The 21,214-nt window shown below is 40.5% G+C and overlaps 1 protein-coding gene across 1 annotated transcript in view; it reads left to right on the top strand.

Moving 5' to 3' along the window:
• Positions 1–21,214, top strand: part of GRIA3 (glutamate ionotropic receptor AMPA type subunit 3) — a 282,812-nt gene that overhangs the window by 224,661 nt on the left and 36,937 nt on the right. Inside the window, exon 12 of the mRNA XM_060087942.1 lies at positions 5,411–5,609. Coding sequence (XP_059943925.1) covers positions 5,411–5,609 — 199 coding nt within the window. The remainder of the gene's footprint in view (positions 1–5,410; positions 5,610–21,214) is intronic.

The raw sequence follows: 21,214 nt of genomic DNA, 5'->3' as shown, positions 1-21,214 counted from the left end.
TTACACCACTTGCAAACATTTTGATTGTATTATTCCACAATGTCTTGCTGATATTGACAGGTGGTTGGAATTTTTTTTTAATCTGAAATTTATTTCGTTTGTAAAACGTTGACAGAACTGCTAAGCAGGCCAGAGTCCAAGTCCTTCCAGACAAATGCTCCCCCTGCTGACTTTCTCTAAAGCTGCAGGGACATCTGAGGGCTAGCCAAGTTGAAGAGACAAGGTTCCAGGGAATTGCAGCAGAGAAAATGGAAAGAACACACTAACCTGAACCTGGTTACTGTGTATAGATTATTCCATGGGCATTAGTCTCCTGTTAAGTTTTCCAGATAGCAATCACTTTGGAGAAGCAGGCAGGGGATCTGTCCAGGTTAGCTGACACATAGATCCTCCTTTTTTAAATGGAAAGTATGTGCAGAATAATAAAATATACGAAGGATAAAAAATGAATGGGATCAAAGACAATAGGAGAGTTTGGGGCTCCGTTTAAAGCAACAATAGCCTTTCCTTTACTGATGTATGACCAGTGTCTTCATCCTACTGCAACTGCAAATTCACTTCAAAGCAGTAGTGGTGTGGTAATAAATTAATTGTAGTAGCAGGATTTTTATTACAACTATTTCATGACTTTTCTGGCTGAAAGCTGTAGTTTTCAGTCTTTGGGAAATGGTTAGTTATTCCCATCAGAGAAGACTATAAGAACCAAAGATTGACCCTGCACATTTTAAAAAAATCTGTCATAGACACAGCATTGAATGCAGTGTAGAAATGATGCCTACTGTGGAAGAAAGAAGAGGGAGAAAAGGAATGATAAAGAGTTTGTGCAAAGGAGAGAGGCAGTTTGCAGTTCCAGGTCTTCATCTTGTGAAGCTAGTAAAGTGCCGATTTCAAAATTTACTTACAGGATGAAGGTTACAGCACATAGCTCACTTTTATTATCATTTCATAGGCCATAAAATACATTTTATTATTAACTTGGAAACTCTAGTTTCGTATGATCACAGATAACATGAGCATTGTGTATTGTTTTGCAATGTTATGTCTGTTTTTCTCTTGTTGCTAATTTACTTTCATTAACTTCATGCCTCCTCTTACATTTCTTCAAAAGGTATGATATGTTCCTTTAATGCATTTTTTATAAATACTAAATGGCAGCATTTTATGGTCATTTCATTATGCTAACTTCAAAATCTGTCTTGTGCAACAAAACTACTTGAAATGAATGTTAAACATTTTGAAGCTGCATTAATGGAAGAAAAGATACTGGGAAATGACAGGTCTTTCTAACTCAACTATAAAGTCTTGTCTTGTTTTAATAGATCCTTTTAAAAATGTGATGGGGCTGACCCATCAGTCACTTTTTATATAGCCTCCATGTGAAATGTGGATTTAAAAGGCTATAGTTTCACTAATGAGAAAAGGGAAATGTGAAAATTCTTATAGAGCTTCTTCCCTGTGAGTTCCACTGCACATTTTCTCAGTGAAAGGATTTAGGCACCCATGACATACAAGGGAAGAAAGTGGTAGAAATTCCACCAAGACTCTTGTCAAAGCTACCACTGTCTCTCTTTTTTTTTTTTTTTTTGGATGAACAGAAAATTTTATTTATATTTTTTAAAAATCCGTTCCTTTAAAAAACATCAGATCCCCAAAACTTACTCACTTAATAACTAGAAGTTTGTACACTTTGACCAACATCCCCTATTTTGCTCACCTCCCATCCCCTGAAAACCTATATTCTCTTCTGTTTTTCTATAAGTCTGGCTTTTTTTTTTTTTTTTGCGGTACACGGGCCCCTCACTGCTGTGGCCTCTCCCGTTGCGGAGCACAGGCTCCGGACGCGCAGGCTCAGCGGCCATGGCTCATGGGCCCAGCCGCTCTGCGGCATGTGGGATTTTCCCAGACCGGGGCACGAACCCGTGTCCCCTGCATCGGCAGGCGGACTCTCAACCACTGAGCCACCAGGGAAGCCCAAGTCTGGCTTTTTTAGATTTTACAGAGGTTAAATTCTTACTTGAACTGGCACAAAAGCTACTACTGTCTTGAAGGGAGAATGCTGAATGCAAGCTTGTGCATTCAACGCTGATTCCAAGGAAGCTCCTTTTTCCATCTATGCTGATGCTCGTGGATACTATTTTACCATTTCTATGTGGATATTCACCAAAATTCTCCACGATCATAGGTCTATCACAGTATTAACCACATAATTGCCAAAATCAACAGCCATGTAGACAAGAGGCCACAAAAAAGACCATTTTGCTTTTAGGTTTATTTTCAGTCATGTCAACAGCCAATTTGAGCTGAGTCATACAGATCAACCACATGATTATCTGAGTCAGCCATTAAGGTGGCCAAAATAACCAGATTATGATGTGCAGGCTTGATTTTAGATCACACAGACACAGCCACAGTCCATTAGCTGCAATAGAATGGCACAAATGTAATTTCCATAAATTACTGTGTTGTTCTCCACATTTCAAGCAGATAATACATAAACTACCATTAGTATTCACAGCAGCAGAATACACCCTTTTCCATACCAAACCATGATTCTGGAAATACTCCAAAATCAGTTTTCCCCTTGGTCTCAGTAAAACCCCATCATCCCAAATAAGGATGACATTCACAGTTCCATTCCAAATGAACAACAGATAATAAACAATAATTATCCAAACATGTTTGGTTTTCCTGCAGCTATATTTCTCAGTGTTTGTAGGAAAATTGCTCCTTCTATAATTTACACACCATTTTGGGTTTTCTTATACAAAATATGAGTATTTTATACTACAGAAATGTGGGCATGTCTTTCCGATTGCATAAGTCTAGATGATTTATTTCCTATTTCTCCTCTCTGTGCCTCAATTTCTTTACCTGTAGAATGCTCCATTTTCTTATCTGTAAAGGGATGGAGGATTAAAGGAGTTGACACACGTAAACAATTATAACAGAGTCTGGCACATAGTAAGTGCTCCTTAAATGTTAGCTATTATTATCATTTTTATTACCCTATTACTATGAATGCTACTTTGAGCATTCATCTTTTATACAGTAAAATTATTTCCAGAGTCAGATCAACCCAGAATAAATAAAATGTATATGTTAACAATGAAGAAAGACTATGAAAGTTTCAAATTCATATTTGAAATATTCTGTACACTTTTAGCATTCAGATGTGACATTCTTTCTGACTCCAGATGTTTTTACATCTTCTGATTAAAAGGGAAATGTTCCCAGGTGAAATCCTGAGAGAGTATAACTATCAGTTAGAAAATCTGTTGCAAAGCAGATCTGCACATCCCAAAAGCTAAAAGTGATTATGTTCAGAAATAAATAAATAAGGGTTATGTGAAGCATCCAGGGACCAATAGGAATTACAGGCTTTAAAAAACCAAATAGTTTTGTTACAGTTAATCAATAAAGAATACTATTTATCAAAACACCTGCCAAAATTATTTGATCAGGGTGTAAAATCTAAAACAACTGAATTTTCCAGAGGCTAAAAAAAAGGTTATCTTGGGACACAGGAATTTAAATTTGCTTCAGAGTGGTAAAATGCGAGTACAGACAGAGAAGAGCTTGACTTGCCAGCTTTCAGCCCAGAGCTGCCCTCTTCCCACAGAGCCTGAGATGTGCCAGGCTCCTATGCCTATTCTTGACTCTATGACAGAGTGGGTTCTTTTCCTGTGAGCTTTTCTGGGCATGAGAGAACACAGCCTAACCAGGATGGAGCTCCACCACAGAGCAGAACTATCCTCGGGATAATGTGGCAATGTTTTATAAAACCTAGTGACCAGATTTCATTTCTGCAAACAGAGCCAGCCTTCAGCAGCATTGTGAAGGACATGAAGTTTCCTCACTACAAGCCCTTACCCATTGAGCATTCAGTGCCCTCACACTGCCCCCTAACTGCGCACAGACCCTCTCCCTGAGTAGCATGCATGATGTAGGACCATGACTCCCAATCTTGGCTGCCCCGGAGTTTTATAAAAATGCTGCTGCCTAGGCCCAACCCTCAGAGATTCTGATTTAATTGGCCTGGGGTGGAGCCTAGGCAGTTTTTTGGTCATTGTGTTTTGTTTTGTCTTGTCTTGAGCTCCCCCAATGATACTGATGTGCAGGCAGAGTTGAGAATCACTGATGTAGAAGAAGAACAATATTTCTCAGTTTGGGCCGCAGACAACTGCAATCACCAGTGATGCTTGAGAAGTCCAGATTTTTGAGCACTCATATTCTGAAGCAGTATTTTAACAAACACCCCAAGTAATGCCCATGCACAGTTACATTTAAGAACAAAATTTTCCCTGATTAAAACTTACCCATCTTCTGTCCCATTCTCCACTAATTGCATAGACTAATCCAGGATAATATGATAATAGATGCTGTTGAAGTAAAATGTTACATTTTAACCAAGCCTCCTGAAGAAAGCTCAGAGGATAATTCCAATAGTAAGAATTTCTAGGGCAGGCCAGTGAGGATGGTTTTCTTTGTTTTGATTATTTTGGTGGGGGAGGGTACAGACAAACCTTTTAGTGCTTCTCAAATCCTATTAATCAGGTAGTTTCCTACTTCACTTGAGGCCTGTCCTATGTGCTACATCTCAATTTGTAAAAGGGAAGAGTTTCAATCTCTGGATCTAAACTCCTGAGCCCCACTAGCCATTTATATGAAGACAATAATAAATATTATCTTATGGCCCCTTGCCTTATGGGTAATCAGCTCCACAGAATGGCAATGTCTATATTAAATTTGTTAAACTCATAGCGCATAGTGCTTGTTTACTAGCTAGCACCTAATCATTTCTCTTCAAATATGTAAAGGTTTTCGACTCTGTGTTTCTCCCATGACATCACGTTACATCAGTGTTATTCAACCTTGACTGCACATTGTAATTGCCTGGAGAGATTTTAAAAATACATACGTCTGGGTCCCACCTCTCAGGTTCTGATTTCTTTGGTCTTGGCTGGGTCTGAGCATGAGTTTTTTTAAAGATCCCAGGCGATTCTAAGGTACAGGCAAGGCTGGGAACCACTTGCCTTAAAGGAAATAGAGCAGTCTTCCACAGGTGTGCCCAGAAAAGCTCACAGGAGGAGAATCAGGTAAGTACAATTATTACACCTAAGCAGGAACTGGCAAAAAGAAGGTATTTTTTCCCATGATTAAATAAATAATACTGCTTTGAAACCCATATAGGCCTGAAGAGCATTATGCATGTACCATCATCACATGCCATCATGACATGTGGTGATACTGTCAACGTGTCACTTTTGTTTGATGTGTTAATTCCCTGACATCATTTACTTCCCTCTTTCATCAGCTACACTGAAACCATTCCTCTTTCCAAGAGTAAAGATAAGCATTTCTTAAACTGAAATCCGGCCCCTCTGGGTCTGGATTGGTCTTTGTTTTGTAGATCACTCTCCGGGCGCATTGTTGGAGGGGTTTGGTGGTTCTTCACCCTGATCATAATTTCTTCCTATACGGCCAATCTCGCTGCTTTCCTGACTGTGGAGAGGATGGTTTCTCCCATAGAGAGTGCTGAAGACTTAGCTAAGCAGACTGAAATTGCATATGGGACCCTGGACTCCGGCTCAACAAAAGAATTTTTCAGAGTAAGTGCTTTACAGTTAATTGGGCCTGATGGATTTTATTTTATCATCTGCTCACAAAGGCAGATTCACAGTGTTTTAAGGGAGGATCGGGAAACGGTGGGAATGTTATCAAAGCAGAGCATCTTAAATACAGAGCTACTTGCTTGGTGACCTAATTCATTGTCCTTTAGAACTAAGACTCGTGTGCGACATCACAGGGGGCATGTCAAGAGCACTGAGTTTGAACTCACAGGTTTGAATCCCAAGCCTACCACAAAGTGATCGTTTGTCCTTGGGCAAGTCATTTAACTTCTGTCGGCCTTGGTTCCCTTACTTGAATAATGAGGGGATTGAACTAAGTAATATCTATTCTCCTTTTTAGCTTTTACAAAAGCAGTGATTTTATGTCTCAGCAGTTCACAGAAGTTAGGTAATTGACTCTGAGAATCTGAGGAGTGATGAACTATAAAATTACATATTCTATTTTAGACATTGGTTTTCTATTGAAATGTATTACAGTTGTTTCAAGTATCCATGTACATGCTGATAATTCAATTTTCTGGGAAGCTGATAATTGTTTTAACTTCTTGAGTAGATTTATTTCCCCCTCACTACCCGCACAAAGGCCAAATCTTGGTGAGGAAACAGCAAGTTGTTCACTAGCAAAAGTTAGTAGAGTGTAAGTACTGTCAAGGAGAAAGAAGAAAGGAGATCAAAGGAGAATATTATAGAAGGATAATATGATGAACAAAACCACTTTTATATAAAATACCAATATTTTTGTTCTGTAGCAACTGGTCTATAAGAAAGGCTACCAATGGAGTGTTTAAGAACTCACATGATTTTTCAGTTGCCCCAACCAGGAAAATATGGTGGTTTCAGTGAGAAAATGGACCCATTCTATCCATACCACTGCCTGCTACTGTAAACCATGTAACTGGTTGTAGCAGTGATCCAGAAGCCACTTGTGTAGTAGGTAGAGAAGAAAAGTTTAGTCATTCTCTCCAACCAATAATCAAATTATCGGATGGCAGGTATAATTACTGACTTTTCCTCAAAGATCCACAGTAAACAAATGTTGGTTCTAAACCAGCTTGCTTTAAGAAATCAGTAAGAAATATATTTCTACATGTATCATCATGGGATTTGTCCAGTTGTTTCATGGGAAAGCAGGAGGAGTGTGTTTCTTGAAATTATAGCAATTCACTAAAAACTGTTTTCATTCCCTGAAGGAGAAAGGGTTAATTCTGAGACCCTTTCCAGAAATCTCATTGGCTCAGGATATCCCTATCTCACCTCTACCACTATTTATCGAGCAGTTCATAATCTCCAACCAGGGACAGGGGCCTAGTACTAGAAGCATCAAAATGATATGAAGATCCTCTGGAACTAACCTGACCTTGACCCTCACTACGTTGGCAGTTCCAGAAGCTTATCTGGGAATAATCCCCCGCCCTCATGAAATCACTCACACATTTCAGGGCAGCAAGCCAGGGATTTCCATCTGCTGAGTATTCAGCACATAATCAGCTCCACGGAAATCTGGTTTAGTATCAACCTTCAGCAGAGCTTATGTTCACCAACCCAATAGGCATCAAGTTGCTAGAAGAAGTAATTGACTACTTAAGCTATCAAGACACCAGACTTGGACCCTCCAATTAGGGATACTTGTTCCACTGGAAAGCATATTTCCTTCAGCGATGATAAGAAATTAGGAAGGTGTGCTTTAAATGGTCATCGATAGGTGGCATCAATTCCCATTAAGCTTTCAAAGGCCATTCATCCATATTGCAGGCAAAGGAGGCTCTCTGGGAAGATTTACTAACACAAAGGCTTGAAATTGTGACCAAGTAGTCATGGTCCCCATGCCCAGACCACATCCCCGACACATATTGTATCATTCTCAAAAACTAAGAAAGCATCTATTAATCCATTCAATGATGGTTTCATTAAAGAGCATCTTATTACCAGAGCCAATTTGAATCAACATTCAATTCTGAGCAAAGCTATTGCCACATTCTAATTGGTTTGTGGTTTCCCATGCTCAGCAATTCCTAGTGACCTTTACAGCCAATGAGTAATTCGTATGGAAATGGAACTGTTCTGAAAATCTGATTAGAAAAGGAGCCAGATATTTCTAGGTATAAAGAAGTGCAAATCATTTTCTAATTCCCGCACGCCAGTTTTCTTTTTCCTCAATTGGTTGCTAGTGACAGCAGTAAGGACTGTGGAGAAGTTCTTTAGGACAGCACAAAAAAGTTGATGATCTAAGAGTGGAACTGAGCAGTATAGGACAAGCAGCTCCTAGCCTGCTTGTACTGAAAAATGTTCTGTAAACCCAACAAAGGGAATGCTTGGTATTCATATAACACAGAAAGGCCCAACCAATTGGTTTCCAAGCCATCTGTCCTCTCAAAATCCTCTACTTTACCCCTCCTTGAACCCCATAAATCAGAGAAGGCAGCCAGCAAGAACACATCATCTCCTATTCAGGGACTTAACTGCCACAGCATGTCACTTTCCTCTCAGTCCTCCAAGATCTCAAGGCTATTTTAAGAGCAGTAACTCCTCCACATGCCAAAAAAAAAAAAAAAATCAAGGACCCCTGATGGCATGCCTTCCGAACTTTAGAGGATAAAACAAGATCACATGCAACATTTACAAACATAACATGAGCTCATTTCTTCCCATTCTCACTCCATTTTAAAACCACAGGGACCAAGCAGTAACACCATAAAACAGCCCCAGGGCCAGCCCTCTAGAGAAAAATAAGTAAAAGAAAATTCCTTTCTAATTGCCCTGCAGACGTTTTTTACTTGTCCTGGGTAAGGCTGCCATTAAAATGATGACATCTTTAAATGATTCTTTTCTCTCATTTTCTGAACTATCCTCGGCTGCTACCTTACAATCACATAAAGTCACTGGCACAGAGGGACCTGTTCCATCAGGAAAGGCAGGGAGGGACCAAACAAAATGCATGCAGCTGGAAGAGACATCTGAAATATTACCATCAACCCTCTTGACTTGAAAACTGATTTCCTTAGACAGTAGCTCCAAAACTAAATGTCCCAACCAAAGGTGGAGGCACCCATGCTAAAAAACAAGTCGACAGCTTCACTGTCATTGCTCAGAGAAATGCCACTATGATTTGGAAAGCTACACCGAAATGATCATTCTCCACTAGGTTTGGAAATTTTAACCTGATGCAGATTCAGGTTAAAAAGTTGATCTGGGAGAAAAAGCAATTCCAAAATTCTCTCTGCCTTCAGACCCCTAGAAATATTAGAAGACCACTACGATGCTTGACTCTTTTTTTAATGTTTTTATTGGAGTATAATTGCTTTACAATGGTGTGTTAAGTTTCTGCTTTATAATGAAGTGAATTCTTTTCCAGATACTTGGCCATATCCCCACTGAAGATAGGTCAGGGTATAAAAGGATGTTGCTTTTTAAACTGAAATGTTAATGCTAATTTAAACCCTTTTAAGAAAATAAATATAAATGGAATGGAATGGGGAGAGACGTGCCTTACTCCAGCACCCCAGGCAGGACAGAAAAACTGAACTTTATCTGGAGACCACCAAGGGAACTGCCCTGTCTTCTGAGTTGCAGACATTCTAAGCCGCATGAAGCGCAGTTGAATTACTCATGAAGAATGTTTTATCTCAACACTGTTACATTGTCATCACTCACTTTAACTTTTAAATGTTTTTGAAAAGCAGGCATCAAAAAGAAGAGCCCTGTATTTCAAAAAAATTTATTTTTTTGGGAAGTAGTCCCTCCAAGAGTATGTAGATTCTCCTTATACATTCTGAATCTCTCTCTCTCTCTCTCTCTCTCTCTCTCACACACACACACACACACACACACACATTTACAATCAGAGTCCACATTTCAACATTTATTGGTTATTTATTATAGGGCTTTTGAACTTTATGGGGAAAGAAGAACAATCTCTCCACAAATTCCCCTATGCTAGGTATGGTGACATTTGGACATGATTAAGAAAACTAACCATTAATCTTTAAGCTTTACTACAACAGACCTCCCTTACCCCTACCCATCTCCTCACCTTAGGAAACACATCAAAATGTAAACATTCTTTTGTTTAAAATTTTCTCAGCAAGTACCATGAAGAATTTGAGAGCTTGACACTGTACCCGGACAACTGCAACCACATTTAATTAGTTTGAAGACATACAGGATGTGACCGAATGCTTGCGGACACAGTCAACTACACACTAGGGAACACATAACAGCAGCAACAGGAGATGAGTTGATACCAAGGAATGGTAGGTCAGAGACATTTATTGTATGTATTACTTAACAATTTTAAAAAAGAAATTGTTTTTTAATTATTTACATAGCCCTTTTGATGCCACCTTATCCCCCCCCAAAACTTATTTTCCTATGTCATATAATATATAACACAGCAAGGCTCATAGACCTCCAGGTTAAGACTGGAGGTAGAGCAGCAGGTACAATGTGAGGATGCTGAGGCCTGGCCACATGGTACATTCAGACAGCTGTCAGCCTTTCCCATCCCTCAGCTGTCAGGGATCTGTGGTTTCCTGGGTCTTCCTTGCAGGCAAGTCTCAAGCTGGGTGGAAAGGACACTCACCAAGGGAGTAGAGGTTGACCTGACAACTATACACACAACACACCTAATATCTGTCTCCGAGAGAATGGAGGAAATGTGGCAACAAAGACAGGCTAATAACAATGCCCTAGGTTCTATTACTTATTCATCACTCTTTCAATAACTTTTTTTTAGGCGCCTACTATATGCCAAACTCCAGGCTAAGCGCTGCAGAGCCATCTCCATAAACGAAATTAAATTTCTGCCTTTTGCCAAATCATATGAAAATACTTAGATAGGTTTTTTCGCCATATTTGGAGGTTATCTGGGGGAACAGATTGACTTAAAATATAGGCATCTCAGAGAACTAGATGATCATCCCTCCGGGGTAGCTGACGGTGTTTATTTCTATGAAGCGACTTCCCAGCATGTGCCAGTCTCTGGGTATGCTTCTCGGTGAACAAGAGTAGGGTTAATGATCCTCTGTAACCCCAGCAGGAAGGTCAGCTAAGTGATGAATAAAACAGAAATGGCCTCTACCCCCTAGGAGCTCACAGTCTAGTGGGCTAGATTTTCAACACATATTCACATACATTACCATACTCTATTCACACAACAATCCTGCCACGCAACCAGAACAGGTATTATTACACCTCCTTCAGAGAGGAAACACCTGAGGCAAGATGACCTTGTGACTTGCCGAAAGTCGAAAGTCGCTCAGCTCAGTGGGGACAAGCTAGAATTCTGAGTCCAGATTGGGTCCTCTTCCCATTTCATTTCAGTGCCTTTCTGGTGTGAGTGTTCATAGAAACATGGGGTCCTATGCATGAATCAAGCCTCTAGGACAGCGCATGTTAAGTCATCTGTATCATCTCCTGGTTGATCTTTGTTTTTATTCCCCTTGATGGATCAATTAGAAAAGGAAACCTATACACATTGTTAAATGACATTTTTCCAGGCCCTGACAATCTCAAAAGGACCCAAGATAAGAAGGCAAAGAAAAGGAAGGCGTCCATAAAACTAGAGTGAATGCCACAAATGCAGCAATCCACATCCACTGATGCCTTTCTTGTTTTTCTTTGGGTAAGGGTCATTTGGTCTCAGTTTCCTCATCTATCAAGGGAAATAGTCCCTGCTCTACCTTCCTTACGGGTTTAGTTAGACTATCAGAAAAATCTCTTTAACGCTATGAAGGGTTCTACAAATCCCAGGAGACTTTTAAGAAAAGGGCCCAGCAATAGAGCCATTGAAGCATGGAGACTGTCCAAATAAGGCTCTGTGAAGACATAAGGGAGGGCTATTTCTCAAAAATAAAAGAAAATAATCTCTGCTTGCTCAACGGAAGAGAGGTGAGGATTTTTTCTGGCTTTGGGAGGAGAGAGAAAGCTCATTTATATCCTTCCCCCATCCTCCTGATCCCATTCCTACCCCTATTATAAAATATGACTACTAGGGCTTCCCTGGTGGTGCAGTGGTTGAGAGTCTGCCTGCCAATGCAGAGGACACAAGTTCGTGCCCTGGCCCGGGAAGATCCCACATGCTGCGGAGCGGCTGGGCCCGTGAGCCATGGCCGCTGAGCCTGCGCGTCCGGAGCCTGTGCTCCACAACGGGAGAGGCCACAACAGTGAGAGGCCCGTGTACTGCAAAAAATAAATAAATATATATATATATGACTACTGACTTCATCTCTTAGTCCATCTTTAGCCATTCCTTTGTGGTCTGCAGATTCGACAACTTCACCATGCACAATTTAAAGCTGCCCTTAAAGACCACCTAGAAACTTCAGGTGCTTCCAAGGTGGCATGCAGACCATCTGCCCAAAGTAACCAACCATATGGATTTCATTAGTCTGTCTCCGTTAGTCTTCCCAGGTAACCTACTTGCTTATGAGAGCATTTCACAGCTCAGAAAGCCTAAGGGGGTTAAGTCTTTGTTATTTTTGATGCTGCCAACTTTCTCAGACCACACCAGAATAATTAACATCACACAGAACTCCCAGATTTTTGTGAGAACTCTGAAACTCTCTTCCCTAGAGGAACTCATCTCAGGACCTCACTTTCTTTTTTTGTCTGACAAAGTCAAATCACCTAATAGCCTTGCAATTAGAGGACAGGGACTCATCTGTTCAATTAGACTTTCCTTGAGTTCACCTGGCAAGCCTGAGCAGGTTGATTATTTACAATTCCTTTTCATCACTATGAGAAGCCTAAATTGTTGACCATAAGGATCAACTAAAATTTCAACTTACTGAAACTCAATTCACAACAGCATTCAATTCACTAGAATGCTTGCACTCTGCTTTTGAAAGGAGAAGGAAACTCACAAAAACAAAATCTTGATGTGAATTTTTTTTTCAAAAAGGCAGTAGCAGATGCCTGTGGTCAGGTTCATTCCAGTCTTCAAAATCTTCTACATTTTTAACCAGTGAATAAAGAAATATTCAGTGTCTACAGTACCAATTTAGGCAACTGGGATACAGTAGGGGAAACATGACCGAATCCCTACCTTCAAGGAACTCACATTCTGTTTGAAGGAGAGAAACAGTAAGCATGTAAACAAATAGATGCATAAAATAATTTCAGGCACCAATAAGTGCTCTATGTATTATGATAGAGAATGACTTAGGACTGTTTTAACTGGGAGCTTGGGAAGGAGGGGTTCAGGGAAAGTCTCTTTAAGGAGGTAATATTTAATTAAAGACCTGAATAACGAGTTAGCCATGTGAAAATATGGTGGAAGAGTATTCTAAACAGAAGGAATAAGAAGTGCAAAGGTCCTGGGGCAGGAACAACCCTGGCATGTTTAAGGGACAGGAAGACAACCTGGGTGACTAAAGATTGGAATTACATGCTAGGGTTATAGTGATGGAGATTGCGTAAAGTGGTCAAGTTTAGGATATATTTTGGAGAGAGTCACAGAATTTGCTGATGAATTAGATAACATTTGTGAGCAAAGTGGAAGGACTCAGATTTTTGGCCTTCCTTTTCAGTGGCCACTAATGAAATCTGTAAGTCCTACATTTGTTAAATGATTCAAGGATACTTGTAGTAACTGTGAACTGCAAACTATAGTAACAAAGGAAACTGTAATAACAAGGGCTGAAAAGGTACACTAGGGCTGGTTAGGGAATTTTTCCAAGTAAGAAAATAAGAAGTCTTAAGGTTAATCATCAAAAAATTTTAGAAGTCCAGAAGCCCCTAATGATTCATGCCTTTACTGTGTCTTATTGCACTCTTCTTAGAAGATGGTTTTATGGTAGAGGTATATTTTCACAGATGGCTAACTCCATTTCGCAAAAACATAACTTTCTTTATATTCCTGTTACTGGTACCTCATTTTTGCCACATGGCAGAAAAGATACACCCAGATAAATTCAGGCAAATTTAGTGATTTCCTAGTCATTTCAGGGTTTTTCACTCCCTCTTTCCTGGGATAATATCCAAGTTCCAGGGACTTTACATGATAAGAGTTAGCCATGTGAAAATGTATCATGGCATCAGGGGCAGCCATCTAACCCCAGATCATCAGGATCATTTCCAGGCATCCATTGAGCTGTACCACCCAGTTTGGATGTCAAGTAGTCTTTCCCCTCCACACTGACATTTGCTGCATCATCCCCTCATCCAGGCCACAAGACCTCTGCAGACCAACTAACCCTGCACTTATTTCAGCTCGCCATCTCTCTCTCTCTCTCTCTGTCTCTCTCCCCCCTTGCACTGTTATAGGGCTATTGGAATAGTCTCCTTCTCTCCTTCCACCAGTCTAGGACAGCGCCTTCCTCCTAGAGATCTCATAGATCTCACGTAACCATTGCTATTCTACGACGCCAGCACCAAGCTAGACATGGGCTGCTCTCTTCAATTTATCATCCCTATGCTACACCCTGGGAAGTAAGGCCTCGTTACTTCTGCCCTGGGAGTCCCATCCTCCCTCCCCCTTCTGGAGAGCTGGGGTGGGGGGTGGGAGATGGGGGGCAGGGCACAGAGACCTTTCTCAGAGCTGTATAGCCCAGTCTGACTTCTCTTGTACTCCTCTCTGCCTCAGCTCTTATCTGGCCTCCTAGGGTAGTTAGTCTGGCTCTTTATCCATCTGCTTTCCAATTTATTGAGTATGGCATAAACTTCATATTTCCCTCTAAAGGGAATTAGAATTTGGAAACTCAAAAACCTTTCTTTTTTTATCAGAAAGCTTGGTTCTTATTAATTTAAAACTTGGCTTTCAAGGTAGTGTTGTATCTGCTATGACTTTTTAAAACAGTTTAATTAAGATTCAATTCACCCATTTAAAATGTACCGTTCAATGAGTTTTGGTATATTACATTATTAATGTTTAAAAATTATAATAAAATATATATAACATAAAATTTGCCATTTTAACCATTTTTAAGTATGCAATTCAGTGGCACTGATTACATTTACAATGTTGTGCAACCAACCCCACTGTCTATTTCCAAAACATTTCCATCACCTCAAACAGAAACTCTGTAACCTTTAGTCAATAACTTCCCATTCCCCTACAATTTGCCATTCCTCCACTCCCTCGGCCCCTAGTAACCACTATTCTACTTTCCATTTCTATGAGTCTGTATGGAATCATACAATATTTGTCTTTTTGTATCTGGCACAATGTCTTCACTTAGCACAATGTCTTCAGGGTTCATCCATGTTATAGCATGTGTCAGAACTTCATTCATTTTTATGGCTGAATTTCTCTATCTATACCACATTTTGCTTATCCATTCATCTTTTTTTTAACATCTTTATTGGAGTATAATTGCTTTACTATGTTGTGTTAGTTTCTGCTGTATAACAAAGTGAATCAGCTATACGTATACATATATCTCCATGTTCCCTCCCTCTTGAGCCTCCCTCCCACACTCCCTATCCCACCCCTCTAGGTGGTCATAAAGCACTGAGCTGATCTCCCTGTGCTATGCAGCTGCTCATCCATTCATCTTTTAACGGACACTTGGGTTGTTTACACCTTTTGGCTATTGTAAATAATGCTGCAATGAACACTGATGTACAAACATCTGTTCAAATCCCTGCTTTTAATTCTTTTTGGTGTATACCTAGGAATGGAATTGCTGGATCATATGCCAGCTCTATTATTTTCTTCTGTAAGTTTTTGAAAGTCTGTTTTGAAAGAAAAGGTGAGGGCATTTTCTGTTCCATTGATATTTTCTTCCTAATCTTCTCTTAGGCCATTGATGCCCCCATCCCAATAGGAAGAAGATCACTGGGTACCTGGTATTGGGGACAGAACTTTAGTTAATATCACAAAGTTTTATCTTGATACATGACTGAAGTCGAGAGGGAGGTATGCTGTGTATGTATGTGTTGAAAAAGACCTAAATTCCTGTCTATACCGCACACCACACACATGTACAGAGGGCCCTGGATATTTTAGCTAGTGATTTCAGCTTGTAGCAAAATCTTGGAGGAGCATGCTTCCTCTTTCCGTGCTTGGGCTACAATTCTGATGCCCCAGCAAGACTGCACCAGAATGCAGGTGATGGATGGTAGAATGAAACCCATCGCCCCTCCTGTTGTAAATGGTTTAGAATGTTACCTGTCTGAAGGGAGGGATTTGGATAGAGATGATCTATGGCATTTCTTTCCAGTTCGGATTGTAGGTATTTGTTTGTGTGTTATCCCCAAAACTGATCTCCTATCTGTACACTCTCTGGTGCCCTAAATGAAGATGTTCCTGAGAGTAATTAGGTGCTATGCTTAGAGGAACCTGCATCCCAGAACTGATTCTTACTTCCTACTTTTATCAAAATTCTTATGTGATCACAGCCTGATTTATTTCACTCTCAGTTTGATTTCCATGAGTCTGTGGTCTGGATTACAGATGATTTCTGGTATCATATAGTAACATTCATTTTCCCAACTCACTGGGTAAAGAACTCTGTCCTAGACACTCTGGGAATGAATAGGAGATGCCATCCAAACCCCTGAGTTCAGTATGCAGATAATAAAGGAGTCAGGTGACTTAGCCAGGAAAGGTTTCTGGAAAAGGGAGTATCTTAAAAATATCTGGAGGGGGCTTCCCTGGTGGCGCAGTGGTTGAGAGTCCACCTGCCAATGCAGGGGATGCGGGTTCGTGCCCCAGTCCGGGAGGATCCCGCATGCCGCGAAGCGGCTGGGCCCATGGGCCATGGCCGCTGGGCCTGCATGTCTGGAGCCTGTGCTCCGCAGCGGGAGAGGCCACAGCAGTGGGAGGCCCACGTACCGCAAAAAAAAAAAAAAAAAAAAAAAATATCTGGAGGGAAAATAGAATTCAAAAATAGTTCAAAGGATATGTAAGAATGTACTTGTGGCCAAAACAACAAGACAGACCATGACTTTATATCATGTTAAACTGTGGCCACTATTTACTGAAGAACTGTTAGTTCTCTCTAGTGTTCACACTAAGATTTCTTTGCACAAAATAGTGTATGTATATGTGTTTGGGGTGGGGTGGGAGTTTAGGATGGAAAAAAAACAGTTTCCAAGAAAAAATTATTGCCTTGAAACAATAGTATCATAGTAGAAATCAACAGACTGCCAAGGGTAAATTGGAAATCACCGCTTAAGGCCAGGGTGCTCTGAGCAGTGTCTTATTTCTAGTTTCATAATTCACATCTCACACATGAAGATGGAGTTCATTAAAAAGAATACCAAAGAACACCTTGCTTTCTCTGAAGAATACTTTACTTCTTTTAAATGAGTTTGAGGAACCAGTGTTGAAAAGCAAAATCCATCTATGCTTTGGCAAATAATATCAAATTGAACTGTAAGAACCTTTCATCTTTAAAAACAACCCCATGATATTAGACATTATTTCATCTAAAATAAACAGCCCCTTTCCTGATGTGGTAGTATTAATAGAGTAATCATGAACATAATCATATTAAAGCCCCTTTACACAAAATTTTGAAGTTTAATTTCAAAATATTTGTATCTTGTCCCTTTCCTCCAGTCACACACACACACACACACACACACACACACACACACACGTGCAGGTGCACACATGCACACGCCCCACAACTTGGGTAATTGTGATTAGCAAATAATTAAAGTTTATTATATATGAAAGTACCAGGGAGTAAACTGGTCAGATCCTGAAGAACACTTTTGCTTTATTTTCTTGGCCTGGGGTTTCAGCCAATTGTACAAACAAGAAGGTTGAGAATAGCATGGTCAATGATTGAGGAGAAATATAAATAAATTCAAGGAGGCTTGGATAAATTCATGCAAAATGGATCCATAGAAAGTTGTTAAAGGTAAGGGACACCTCCAGATTTTTCGAGTTGACATCAAGAGGAAAAACATGGCTTCTCATAGTTCTCTACTGGTCTTGTCTTAAAACATTTCTATCTGGAATTGCCCAAAGAGCTGACCTATGGGGACTGGTCTGCAATTTTTTACAAGATTGTTTCCCCCATCACAAGAATTGAGACTATTTAGCCTGAAGAAAATATGCAGGAGTAGAATATATTAGGATTATCTTCAAATATTTGAAGGGTAGAAACTTTGAAGATGAATTGTACTTCTTCTGTGGGGCCCTAAGGGATAGAACCAAAATCAAAGAGTGGCTATTACAGGGATAGAGATTTTAGCTCATTGTAAAAAGAACATTCTAATAAAGGAATACAAAAATAGATTGGGCTGTCTCCATAGATAGTGAGCTGTTCATCTTTGAAGGGCTATAGGCCAGGAATAGGCAAATGGCCACTTGTCAGAGATGTTCAGTAGGGGACTCAATAATCTGATGAATGATTACACTAGACCAGTGTCTTCCACCACTGGTTGCAGAGAAAATCATTTGGGGAGCTATTTTAAAACACAGATTATTGGTTCTCACACCTCCCCCTCCAAGATGCTTATTCCATAGGTTCCATTAACATGCATTTTTAAACGAGCACCCCCAAGTGATTGCAACACAAATGACTAAGAACCACTCTTTGAAGAACGTTTGACAATACAATGTATCAGAGGATTTCTGCTTTGACGATTTGGATTTGCTTTTTTTTTTCAATTAATCCTATGTGAAAGATGCAGGGAAGAGGCTAGAGGCTGGGCCTGTGGGACAGAGGGAAGTCTGAGCAGAAGTATCTTGAGGATGGTCACAGCTGATGGCTGTGTTGTAGCCTCCTCCTCTGAGTGTTCCTGTTGGGGTGGGAGAGAAAGCAAAAACCTTCCTCTGATCAACAGGGACCAATGGGAGATGACTGTTTCGGGGGCTGGAATCTGAGGTTGAGCTGGCACTGAGAACTGAGGGTGCCCCAAGTGCAGGGAAGCTCAAGTAATGGTATCGGGCTGGAGACTAGGGTCAATAAAAGTCCAAGAAAACTAAAAGCGGTACACACTGCTATGTTTAAAATAAAATGCCTTTCCATGAAAAAAAAAGAAGAAAATTAAAAGTGAGAGTGAAATGAGACTGCAGGGGGATAATACCCAGAAGCCTTGAAGTGTTTACAATTTTGACCTAGTTTTTTTTCCCTATGATCCATATGACACCATTCCTTTTCCATTGCTCATCTACAGGATGGGGCCTGGGTGACCAGGACTGTTGGGTTAATGTCTTTAGGGACCCTTCAGCAAGCCGCACGATTCAAACTTCCCATCCTATAGGACTGGAGGCGGCCAGGTCCAAGTGTTGGTTATCAGTGGAGATTTCCAATCAGGATGTCCTAGGTTGTTGTTAAGAAGAATTTCTTAGGAGAAAAATGGGACAGAAGTACTAGACTAGGAGCTGGAAACTCCTACCCTTTAGAGAGAAGCTCTCTCCTAATTTCCTTTAACTGCCCTTGCCTCCCTTTCTCTTTCCTTCTTTTACTTGCTGGGTCTTGGGTGGTCAGGGCTGCTGCATTAATGCTTTTACAGAGGCTTCAGAGAACCTCTTGCCTCAAATGTCCCTACCTGGAAGAATTTAGGTGAACATCCCTAGGTGCTAGTCAGCATGGAAGAACAAAGGCAATAGAACCTGGAAAGGGGCACAAAAATTTTCATAAGGAGAAAGAAAACAATAGGACGGAAGGCAGAGATTGCTCAGGAGCTTGAAATCTGCCAACGTGACAGAAGCTGTCCTAATAGACCTTCTTCTAACTTTCCCCCATTTGACCTGCAGGGTCTCAGGTGGCCAGGACTGCGCTTTCAGTGTTTTTACAGAGGCTTCCAGGAATCCCAAGCTTCAAAATTCCCCAGTCTAGAGGACAGTTAGGTAGACATACAGAAGAGGTGGGCTTCACATGGGGAAGTTCAAGTATTAAAATATGGCTGGTATTTACAATAGCCAAGACATGGAAACAACCTACATGTCCATCTACAGATGAATGAATAAGGAAGATGTGGTACAGACATACAATGCAATACTACTTAGCCAATAAAAAAGAATGAAATAATGCCATTTGCAACAACATAGATGGACCTAGAGATACCATACTAAGTGAAGTCAGCCAGACAGAGAAAGACAAATATTATATCACTTATATGTGGAATCTAAAGAAATAATACAAAAGAACTTATTTACAAAACAGAAAGAGACCCAAAGACATAGAAAAACATATGGTTACCAAAAGGGAAAGGGGGGGAGGGATAAATTAGGAGTTTGGGATTAACATATACACACTACCATATTTAAAATATATAACCAACAAGGTCCTACTGTATAGCACAGGGAACTATACTCAGTATTTTGTAATAACCTATAAGGGAAAAGAATCTGAAAAAGACTATTATATATGTAAAGAATATTATATACATATATATATGTAACTGAATCACTGTGCTGTACACCTGAAACTAACATAACACTGTAAATCAACTATATTTCAAGTGTGTATATACATATATATTTATATACATATACATATAGTTGGAAGCTATGGGCAAGAGAAATGTCCTTTTAAAATGAGAAGGGGCAGAATGAGAAATTACAACAAGAGCTTTGAGCTCTTGGACATTAGCCAAAGCTCTCTCCTACTATAACATTACCCCTCGCTTCCCTCCCTCTTGGTCCTTTTCCATGCCTTTTATTATGAGGCAGCTGTACTGTGTTACTGCTCTTCAGAGGCTTCAGGGAGCCTCATGGCTCAAAGGTCCCAACTTAGCTGGGTAGACATGAACCCGGCCACCAGGAACGGCTCAAAATGAGGAGGACATAAATGCTATCAGGAAGAGGAATGTATTCTAAAATTGGTACAGAGGGAAAAGACAAACCATGGGTCAGGAAAATCCCGCCCTTCAGCTAGAAGAACTTTTCTCATGTACCACTCCCTATTCCTTACCCTGTTCCCTTTCCCTATTTTACCTGCTGGGACTGGGCATTGGGCAACCAATGTAATTGCATTCATTTCTTACGGAGGCATTAGGGAGACCGGGGGTTCAACCTTCCCCACGTAGGAAACTCGTTGAGTGGCCAGCCCCAAGTACCCGGATGGCAGGGTGCCGCCTCCTGAGAGTAAGTGGAGGTGATTCGTGAGGGGAATTTGAGCTGGACCCATCCTTTTAGTATATCTACCAAGGAGGGTTAGTGAGAGCTTATCTTTCTAGAAAAGAGTGGTATAGTAAACATTTATAACCAGACTGAAACGCTGGCTCCTTAGTCCTTAAAGAAAGAAGTAAGATGGCTGTGATCTTTCCTCCCTCCCTCCTTTTGTTAATTCTACAATGCCATTGCCATTTATTTTTACATGCTATGGGTATTAGATAAACAGAAGTGTGATGTACCAGGGTGGTAGTGGGAATGTTCCAATTCCCAAGCAGGAGAGAAATGCTTTCCAGCCCCGAGGCCAGATTGCCCAGCCTTCATCCACAGCATCGGTTATAGAGGTAGTTGATCAAGTGCAAGCTGTGGGCATTGATAAGACTCATACAGGGTTAAGCTGGTGTGGGGAACTGTTAACAAGGTAGGTAGAGTTTTCCCAGCACAGATATTTGCAATGCTAACAAATACTTAAGAGGAACCATTCCTTCTTTCTAACCTCCTCTGGGGTGCCATCATCTCCCAAACAGAAATGTGGATCCCGATTGCTACAGAAAAGAGAACCCTAGCC

This window comes from Mesoplodon densirostris, chromosome X (genome assembly GCF_025265405.1).
Source record: "Mesoplodon densirostris isolate mMesDen1 chromosome X, mMesDen1 primary haplotype, whole genome shotgun sequence".
NCBI lineage: Eukaryota > Metazoa > Chordata > Mammalia > Artiodactyla > Ziphiidae > Mesoplodon > Mesoplodon densirostris.
This window is presented reverse-complemented; position numbering and strand designations above follow the sequence as displayed.